Genomic DNA, 11,052 nt, shown 5'->3' with positions numbered 1-11,052 from the left:
ACCGGAAGTTTGTAAGTAAAAGCCGCACACATCAAAAACAGATAAACAATGCGGATCGTCCATATATTAATCATACAATTAACAAATAAATACTGAACTCATTTATTACACTGGCTACATATCACTTGAAAAAATAACATGAATATTGCTGCAGACTCAAAGTAATAAAATTTGCAATGCTGTATGGGGGTATGGTTTAAAATTTGCAGACGACGGAATTGTGATCGGCTCTTGCGATGTCTGGAACTCCTGGGTCGTCTGGTGCACATCCAGATGCACATCATCGTCACGAACGACCACATTTCCCCCAGGTTCGAAGTCAAGCAGAACATTAACAATCTGTTCATCACACCAACCAATGATTGTTGCTTCACTTCTCTTTTGCTTGTCATCACCAAGGGTCCGGTTATCGTAGCTCAAATTACGAAGCAGTGTACGAAGTTTAAAGTTTTGAGGTCAAGAGAACGAAGAATATCTGGCGTTGAAATTGTAGCACTACTTATTTTTGCGTGGCATACTGGCACTGTGGAAACGATCACTACATTAAAAATCTTTTTTTTTATTCATTTATTTGATTGTTTTTTTTTAAGCCGTAATCAAGAATATTTCACTTATACGACGGCGGCCAGCATTATGGTGGGATTTATTTATTTATTCATTTGATTGGTTTTTTACGCCTTAATCAAGAATATTGCGGCCAGCATTATGTTAGAATTTGCTTATTTATTTGTTTTACGCCATACTCAAGAATATTTCACTAATATGATCGCGACCAGCATTATGGTGGAGGAAACCAAAGTAAAGCATTAGCCAAGCCCATGACTATCCTGTTCCACAGGTTGCTGGAAGGCCTTACCACGTATGGCCGGAGAGTAAGCCAGTATGAGCTGGACTTGAACTTGCATCTGCGTTGGTGGAAGGCTCCTGGGTCATTGTGCTGTGCAGGCATGCTATCTTTACAGTTGTATATACTATAACTAGTATGTATCTCTGTTAAAGGTCATCTCCTCTTGGTGAACATATGGTTGGATATTAGGCCTTTGTATTGTAGACCCTTACTCTATACAGTCATTTGAGTTGTTGCTCGTAATAAATTCCAGGAGGAGGCCAGAGTATTTTGTGTGTTGCATACATGTATAAGCCACAGTTACATTTCAGACAGGTACTTTGTTGTTAGAGGATATGTTGCAAGGTCTCGCAGTACAGCCAATGGTGCTAATTTTCACTTCACTGCCTATAGTGTTCATGCTTTACTAATCCATTAAATACCATTTCATTGACATTCTACATTGCAATCCATATTCCCTTTTGAAGTTGCAAAAGCAGTCTAAATATAGCATTATTTGAAATGCTGATGTTTCATTAGATGTGAAAAGCAGCTTCGGCCTCAAACTTGAAAGGCCAGCTTCTGCGGCTGGGTGCTAATTTGTCAACTACTTCTCAGTTATGGTGAGTGAAGTAGAATGCAGTCTAAAATGCAGATGTGGCTTCTTGCCTGGAAAATATGGAAAATCCCCAATTAATTTATAGCCTTCCATGTAATGAAGTGATAGCTGACTGATACCAGCCAGAAAGGAGATGCATATTTTTTCTGAAAATGATGATGTATCAAGTCCTGGTAAATATCATTCATACATTTTTATTTTTTAAAGAGGCCCCCAGACTTGTCAAAGGATGAGATTAGAGTGCTGAAAGAATGCAGTACAGAAAGCTTTTGGTTCAGATGTAAGTATACGCATATATGAACAACTGATGTAGTTTTGCATGTAGTAAGTAAGTCCATCTGTCATCTCTAACTTCGCTAAGGCCATCTTTAAAACATTTTCTGTTACGGCTAACCCGATCAACCCACTAAAATCGGGTTGACTCAAACTTTTTTTTTTTTTTGTCTTTTCCGTATTTTGAACGCAATATTGTTAAACATGAGCATCAGTATTGCTCCAATTTACCAAAATTACAGTCAGCATTGCATGTTTGCTTTCAGGAGAAAATCTGTTTTCACACAGTTTGCTTGCATGGGAACATACATACGTCTTCACACCTTGTCAGTGTAGGCTCACAGCAGGGAAGCAATCCAACCACCTGTTGTTTTTTTTCAATTGTTTAGAATTATTCCTGTAAAAATATCAGTCATTGTTGAAATCTGTAAGCTGTCATTGACCTGTAAGACATTTAGGGACACATAACTGTGAGAATATGTCAGGGATGGAAGTAGCCTTGCTTTAACACATTGTTTACAATTGTTGCAATATGAAGTTGGTAATGGGCGTCCAATTCCACACATGCCAATACAATGCTCAATCAGTGCAATCAGTGTGGAGTTTATGATCACCATTTTTGAAATCAGGGAATGTCTGGTTCAATGCCAATTTACTGATGTACAGACATGTTAATAGGCTGTCACATCAAATGCGAGAATGAGGTTTGAACATGTGTTAGTTTTGGAAACTTTGCCCTGAGTATGTTACATGTATAACTGATGGTTTTCAAACTGAAATGGCAGGAAAACACAACTCTTTTGAATGAGTTTATGAAACACCATATGCGCAAGGCTCGGACTTACCCATACATGTTAAAGAGCTTAACAACAAATACTGGTCAATCAGGTCTTTATCAGTGAAAAACATGTGCATGGCAATTTGTTACATTTATTTATGTGGCTGTGAATAGACAATACTCTAAAATGCATTCGCCAAAGTAGTCGAACTTTAGGCAGCCCAAAAAGCATATGTTAGCTTGCCTGTTAGACAGGGACATGCTTTGAGACAGTTTTGGAATTTACATGTTCAGTATAATTGTCGCTTGATACTTTCTTCATTTTTTATTCATGGATAAAAATAAAGGTAATGTTTGGAAATGTTCAAGCCTCGGTGTCACTGACTCTGACCCCATGTGGTGCAGATTAGCAACCTGAACATCCATGAAGCTTAATAATGTAAAGGGCTAGCTAATCATCCTTTTCTGCCAACTTAGGACTGTGTGAAAGTAGTGTGAAAAAAAAATATGACCAATATTGTTCAACATTTTGAGAGAACTGTGAGGTATAGAGCAATCATGTGCACAGTTTTCTGAAGCTTACATTTTTAATGACACAAACAAATAATCTTTGGTGTCATTTTCATAATGGTAGTATGCAGAAATTTCACTGAAAATGTTTTTAAGAGTTCGTAAAGGTTGATGATTTAAAGTACATGGGTAAATTACCCCTTGAATGACTGTGATCACAGGAACAATCTGTTTTTTAAGGCTGTATTGTTTAGGATCTGTTTTCTTTTTTGTTTTTTGTTTTTTTTGTGTAATTTACAAACTTTTTTGTAATGTAATGTTCCAGAAGTGCTAGAGGCGGGAGAGATTATATATTTAAATCAGAACAGTCAGCATGAGTAAGAATTTGAGTGACGAAATATTCATAGACAAAGATGTAGTAAAGAAGCCCAAAATAACATATTTTGAAAGGTAGTCACATAAATCATACCCCTTTTATATGTACATATATTTAAGATGTACGGTAATATTCATAAAATTTAGTTTATCGGGGTGAGATTATTCATTTGCACATTATGAGTCATTCTGATCCAGTGTATTTTGCAAGTTTATTGCCAAATTTACAGTATCAGCCACATGTATTGTCAAAATTGGAAAGTTTACATACCTGTATTTATCATCTTTTTTCTTTTAAGGTAGTATACACAGACATACGTATATGTACCATACCAATGATGACATTTTATATTATGTTGGTATGCAGGTGTACCACTATCCCTCGCCATGATCACAGCTACCCAGTTTGCGGTAAACAAAGGTTTGTATGTTAACAAAAATGCCTACTTTAAGGCATCTGTCCTCACTTTTCAATTGATGTGCCTGTGGATAAAAATTATTTGTTAAAATTATAAATAGTGTAATGCATGTTGTGTTTTAACCAGCTTCACCTCAAAAATGTGCATGCTGCACATACTACTTCCCGGTGACCCTCATAAACTAGATGTATGAGTGCTCAACAAATTAAAGGTCAAGTTTTGTTCTCAATCATGTGTCATCAATTTTGTCCTGTGACATGGAAATCTATAAACGTGTTCAATAAACATAAAAAAACCCCACAGCATCTTTTTCAAGCATATTACTTGGCTGTTAATAATTGTTAAATTATTACTGATCACTCAACTGCGTCTGTCTTTTAGTGGATTGTGGTAATTCAGTATGGTTACGATATATTTTGCAGGTTATCTTGCGCGTCATCCTAAATATGGATCTCTGTTGAAGAGTATAGGTCAGTAGAAAACAGATTCTTTCCCCTGTGTGCTTTTGTTTTGTAAAGATATTCTTTGTTATTTTACTGTGATATGTATCTTGACCTGGATCTTTTAAATTGTTGTTTTTTTTTTGTGTGTGTTGGCAAAGTCTTGGTTTATATTGTAGCGTATTGTAGACTAATGTCATTCGAATAATCATCTAATCACTCAGTGCCAGATTGAGTATACTGTAAACAGGACATTATCAATATTAAATTAAATGTCTAAGTGTGAATGGGGTTTCAGGCTCAGGCAGTCAATCTTGAACTTTCTGTTTCAGGGGCTGGTTTTGTAGGTTATGTGGTTGGCAAAGTCTCCTATCAGGGGGAGTGTAGGAGAAAAATTCTGGCCTTGCCAGATAGCCGCCTGGCCGATGCTGTCAGACAGAGAAGTGGATTACGACCGATGGAAGAAATGTGAGTTTGTGCTACCATATTGGTTCGTTCATGCTCTGTGACATTATCAAATGAAATTGGTGCAGTGATAATGTACAGACCTATACTGGCAAACATTAGATAAGTGAAAGATTCAATCCATTTAAAACTTTGAATGGTTTTTGTTCCATTAAAAAGTAAATGATAATATATTTGAAAACGTTTCCTCAAGAAGTGATACATGCTGGATTATTGTAAATAATAATGGAAATGAAATGTTGCAGACGTCCTGGAACGACACTAGCCTGCAGCAGTAGCTGGCAGATGAATAGGTGAAAGATAACACTGGACGGTATAGGGAAATGAACAATGAACAATTGAGAGAACTGAGCCTGATAATAAAAAGAAATTTTTGTAGTACATGTATAGCTACAAAATAGTCTGCACTACTTGCATCAGTTGTGAGCATCAAAACATGAGCATGCACAAGTGAAATGTCAGCGGTCTCATTTGAATAATCGTGTCTGTTCTTTGTCAGATCCTCATCTGTGCCTGAGTTACCCAGAATTAGCAGGCAGCCCCAGCAGGAGAAACCGCTGAACGAAGTATACAGTAGCTCTTTGGAGCTCACCACGGACAGAGATTCCTCCACAACACCTCAGGGTCTAGATGACAGCCAGAGACCAACACTAGACAGTAAGTAAAAAGGGACATAACTCTAGTAAATGCTGGACACTATGCAGGTCACACATGTGGTAGATATACATGGCCATCATTACTGAGACATATAAATTGTAGTTCACTTCAAAGAAAAGAAAACTCTCTCATGATTGTTTTAAGGTTTCCATTGATCATATTCATGTTCTTTTGTGATTTCTTGTGAGCAACGTTATGATACACCTAAAGGAGAAGAAAACAAAAATGATGCAAAAATCAGATTTATTTATTTATTTATTTGATTGGTGTTTTACGCCATACTCGAGAATATTTCACTTATACGACGGCGGCCAGCATTATGGTGGGAGGAAACCGGGCAGACCCGGGGGAAACCCATGACCATCCGCAGGTTGCTAGCTGACCTTCCCACTTACGGCCGGAGAGGAAGCCAGCACGAGCTGGACTTGAACTCACAGCGACCGCATTGGTGAGAAACTCCTGGGTCATTACGCTGCGCTAGCGTGCTAACGGACTGAGCCACGGAGGCCCCACAAAAATCAGATGAAAGAGTGTCAAAATTTAATTGCAAATATTGTCTTTAATAGTTTTTTGGATTTTTTTTTTTCAAGAGAAAAGGGCATTTGAAAATATTTTTATATGGTGGGTATTTGGGACCAACTTATGGCATTTATCGTTGTTGCATAACAATGTTTTAAATAAGGATGTGATGCTTGTCTAATAAATGTATTTGAGTGTAAATTTGTTGTATCGAAACATATGCACTTAACCTAAATTATGATAATATTTATGAACATATGAAAAATATAAATATGATCCAAATTAAGGTTTTATACGCCTGTTAGCTGAAAAGAACAAATTCTAGTGCAAAAATATTTATTAAACCTGTGTTACATCCTCATTTATGACATTATCCAACAAAGACTGTAAATACCAAAAGGTGGTCCCAAATACCCACCATACAAAAATTTTCAAGTGTCTTTTTCTCCTTAAGAAAAAATCGGAAAAAATATTGAAGACCACATGTAGGAATAACTTTTCACACTCTTTCATAGGAACTTTATGTCATTTTTATGTTTTCTCCACCTTTAACACAGACACCAAAACTTGGAGGCCACGATGTTTAGTTAGTTTAACCATGAGCTCTTTAGTGCAGGTAATATTGTATAACCTTCAATGCCGACAGAGGTACCTGACGAGAGGATGCAGTCGAGTTGGGTAGATCAGGCCTTTAACTCACAATCTCAGTGGGAGAGAGCTAGTTGACAGCCCTTTGGTAGACTGTAACTATAGTGCATTGGTCATGTGTTATGTCTTCTTCATGAAATTGTAACGAGCAGTCCTGCCATCATGCTCCATGGAGGCTCTGATGTTTTATATGTCTGCAATGATTATGAAGGCTGTGTTAAAACATAGAAAAACAAAGGCTCTGATGTGGTACACACTGTATGTCTGCAGTGATGATGTAGGCTATGTTAAAACAGAGGCTCTGGTGTGGTAGACACTGTATGTCTGCAATGATGATAAAGGCTATGTTAAAACAGAGGCTCTGGTGTGGTACACACTGCAAGTCTGCAGTGATGATGAAGGCTGTGTTAAAACAGAGGCTCTGGTGTGGTACACACTGCATGTCTGCAATGATGATAAAGGCTGTGTTAAAACATAGAAAAATGAAGGCTCTGATGTGGTACACACTGTATGTCTGCAATGATGATGTAAGCTATGGTAAAACATAGAACAATGAAAGCTCTGATGTGGTACACACTGTATGTCTGCAGTGATGATGTAGGCTGTGTTAAAACAGAGGCTCTGGTGTGGTACACACTGCATGTCTGCAGTGATGATGAAGGCTGTGTTAAAACACAGAAAAATGAAGTCTCTGATGTGGTACACACTGCATGTCTGCTATGTTGATGAAGGCTACTATATGTTAAAACGGAGGCTCTGATGTTTTATATGCCTGCAATGATGATGAAGACTATGTTAAATTGGAGGTTTCGATTTGGTACACACTGCATGTCTGCAATGATTATGAGGGCTGTGTTAAAACGGAGGCTCTGATGTTTTATATGCCTGCAATGATGATGAAGTCTATGTTAAAACGGAGGTTCTGATGTGGTACACACTGCATGTCTGCACTGATGATGAAGGCTATGTTAAAGTGGAGGCTCTGATGTTTTATATGCCTGCAGTGATTATGAAGTCTATGTTAAAACGGAGGTTCTGATGTGGTACACACTGCATGTCTGCACTGATGATGAAGGCTATGTTAAAGTGGAGGCTCTGATGTTTTATATGCCTGCAGTGATTATGAAGTCTATGTTAAAATGGAGGTTCTGATGTGGTACACACTGCATGTCTGCACTGATGATGAAGGCTATGTTAAAGTGGAGGCTCTGATGTTTTATATGCCTGCAATGATGATGAAGTCTATGTTAAAATGGAGGTTCTGATGTGGTACACACTGCATGTCTGCACTGACGATGAAGGCTATGTTAAAGTGGAGGATCTGATGTTTTATATGCCTGCAATGATTATGAAGGCTATGTTAAATTGGAGGTTCTGATGTGGTACACACTGCATGTCTGCAATGATGATGAAGGCTGTGTTAAAGTGGAGGCTCTGATGTGGTACACACTGCATGTCTGCACTGATGATGGAGGCTGTGTTAAAACAGAGGCTCTGATGTTTTATATGTATGCAATGATGATGAAGTCTATGTTAAAACAGAGGTTCTGATGTGGTACACACTGCATGTCTGCAATGATGATGAAGGCTATGTTAAAGTGGAGGCTCTGATGTTTTATATGCCTGCAATGATTATGAAGGCTATGTTAAATTGGAGGTTCTGATGTGGTACACACTGCATGTCTGCAATGATGATGAAGGCTATGTTAAAGTGGAGGCTCTGACGTTTTATATATCTGCAATGATGATAATGTGGTTGTGGTTTGGTGTATTTCTAAAACTCAAGTCAGGGGAGAACTATCAAACAAACAGAATCCACTTCACTTGTGCTTTTTCAGATGACAGCCTGTATTCCAAGCCTTCAGGGCAAAGTATTCCACCCAGCAGCTATGTAGACTATGATGAATTGAGGAAGAAAAACAGGTCAGAGTTTCAACAGAAGAGTAAACCTGATGGCCCTGGTGACAGTTCTCCAAGTGACTTCTCAAAAAGACCCTGGCCAACACCATCCCCTAGGGATATGGACTTGTCCCGTCACCACAGGCCACCCCCAGCACCCTCTCCACAACCCAGGCAGCAACCAGGTAGGTACAGCTACATGAATAGGTATGATCAGTTGTGGGCCTTTCAAAAGATCCAATAGAGCATTCAGCAAACCACCAGGTACATTTGTGTGACCATTGTAGTTATATCGTTATATAAATTCATGCAGAAAATTCCTTTAAACAGATATCATTTATGCACAATTTCATGTTTGCAATTTCAATTTGCAATCATGGTCAGGGGATACTGTCAAGCACCAGCACCTATTTACATCAGCACCTATGGTTTCATACACTGATAAATCAAAACCATCAGAAGTATTGGCTGGAGCAAGATTCAAACTCACAACAGTGGTTGTCATGCCCCACTGCTTACCAGCTGAGTTATCCATAATGTACAAGATACTTTGATTTATTTATTAGTTTGATTTGTGTTTTACGCTGTACTCAAGAATATTTCACTTATACAGTGGCGGCCAGTTTTGAGTTTGAGGCTCACTCCAGCCAGCATTTTCTGTTGTCCGTTGTTAGTAAACATTCGCTTGTCAAATGTTCTTCTTTAAAAACAATACAGTATGTCACAAGGGGCTTTCTTTTTATTTTACTGTCAGTATCGTAGCTTTTTACACTAAATCAAGGCTTCTGTTGTATCGAGTGATGATTGGATCCACTCACACATGCAAACATACACAATAAATATGATAAATATGAAAAGTTTCAAGACATGTTGCAAGAAATTGACAAATAGGGCAAATCTTTTACTTCATATCATCCATCGCATCATGACAACTGCAGATATTTGTTGAAAAGGTCTCTCATATAAAGTATGCAATAAATGAAACATCGTTATAAAATGTTTTGTCAGTGGAAAGTTTTATCATTTCCTCTCATCCACAAATGGCTGTAAAACAGTCGTTTTATATCCTCTTATAATAAAGCCAACTGTGGAAAAAGGAAAAATCACTATTACCTAGACATTGGTTGTAATGACATATCCCTAGGAACATGCATCATGTATAGCATGTATACATGCTTCTGGGACTATATTTACCCATACTTAGGAGTGAAACTGGAAATACATTTGACCATTAATTTTGGTACTCTTCTTTCTTCTCAAAGGTACAAACAAATATGGCGACGTTTGGGAGGAGTAGCATTACAAGTGTATGTATTAAACCATGAATAATTATGAATTAGTAATGTATAGTGTGTGAGGAAGTTTAGGATGGTATACAAAAGAGCAGTGCATACTCTACGATGAAGCTTGGTATAAGTGTATGTAATGTAGGGTATTTTCCAACGACTACAGATACCATGGTCAGGGATCAGAAAATGTATGGTGGTATGTTTATGTCCTATAACATTAAAAAGTGTTGTTGGGATGCCAGTAAATAAAATATGGTTTGGTTGACATCCTTGTGTTGAGCATTGACATTGTCTGGCCAAATGACTCGCAGAAGTTCGTTATGCTGGGAATTCATCAGAATGTTGTGGAAACTAGATTTTGCATATATAAGAATTTTTACCAAACGGATAACCGGTCTTTGACTCCAAGATGGAGCAGTTTACGGAGTTTAGTACAAATCTGTCTAGCTGTTTCACCAGTTTTTTTTGGTATGTGACACTTTAAGTAATTTCATAAAATGAGTAATTTCTTCCATCCTGCTGTGCTGGTGTTCAGGCAGCGTTCTCAACTGTAGGTTATAACATCGCTATACATGTGGCCGGTGAAAGTGATATAAATCAGTACAGTGAAGTACTGGCGGTAGGGGGTAGACAGAATACTCGAAACCAGTGACTAAACATTGTGGAGGTGCAACTGTACGGAAGTCTATTATACACTCGTTAGGAAGTCATTGTCGAGGAACTTTCCTGTCCTTATTTCTGTTGGATGACCACTGATTGGATACTGGTACTGAGGCACTACACCAACTGTTCTCATACCAGCAGATGAATCATTAGGTACACCATGGAGGTATATACTTCCAGTGATACACCTACATGTACAGGGGCAGTTTGGGAATAGTTAGAACTTTATGCAGGATAGAAATGGTTAGGTATCCGGTTTGAGGCATTGCACCTATGGTGCAGTACTAAATACTTGGGCTGTTAAATCTCAGCTGTGAGTGTGATATACCTTTTGTCTTATTCTGTTATTTGGAATAGTCATGGTCACGCTTTTCTTGCTTTAAGTAGAATTCCAAATAGTTTTAAGATCGAAAAATAGCCTTCCCGTCATATCATGTATCTATGCAATAAACTGGGCTAAAGTGTGACATTTATCTTTCGGTTTTCTTATTGTATTTCATTATTAAGTATTTACTTAATTTGAGTCACTACTGTGATTTAAATAATTCTTTATAGTTGCCAATCTGAGTAGACAAATTCAGGACTTCTATAAACAACAGATATCAGCCTTAAATGAAATCTTGTTTTATTATTTACACAAACGTGTACTTTACATTTATTTAAAACATGTTT

General features: G+C 37.7%; 1 protein-coding gene across 1 annotated transcript; it reads left to right on the top strand.

Moving 5' to 3' along the window:
• Positions 1–186: 186 nt before the first annotated feature.
• LOC135473082 (OCIA domain-containing protein 1-like) lies at positions 187–11,005 on the top strand. The gene is made up of 8 exons (XM_064752892.1): positions 187–311; positions 1,653–1,725; positions 3,749–3,802; positions 4,223–4,270; positions 4,573–4,708; positions 5,205–5,362; positions 8,368–8,613; positions 9,691–11,005. The coding sequence occupies exons 1-8, from the start codon at positions 237–239 to the stop codon at positions 9,723–9,725; spliced, it is 825 nt and encodes a 274-aa protein (XP_064608962.1). The 5' UTR covers positions 187–236; the 3' UTR covers positions 9,726–11,005.
• The last annotated feature ends 47 nt before the right edge of the window (positions 11,006–11,052 follow it).

The sequence above is a fragment of the Liolophura sinensis genome, chromosome 8, assembly GCF_032854445.1.
Source record: "Liolophura sinensis isolate JHLJ2023 chromosome 8, CUHK_Ljap_v2, whole genome shotgun sequence".
Lineage (NCBI taxonomy): Eukaryota > Metazoa > Mollusca > Polyplacophora > Chitonida > Chitonidae > Liolophura > Liolophura sinensis.
This window is presented reverse-complemented; position numbering and strand designations above follow the sequence as displayed.

Bases quoted from the DNA above. Each gene is read 5' to 3' on its own strand.
- LOC135473082 (XM_064752892.1), top strand. From the start codon at position 237: ATGTCTGGAACTCCTGGGTCGTCTGGTGCACATCCAGATGCACATCAT. The intron at 3,803-4,222 runs GTTTGTATGTTA...TATATTTTGCAG, and splicing joins CCAGTTTGCGGTAAACAAAG to GTTATCTTGCGCGTCATCCT. The intron at 5,363-8,367 runs GTAAGTAAAAAG...GTGCTTTTTCAG, and splicing joins CCAGAGACCAACACTAGACA to ATGACAGCCTGTATTCCAAG.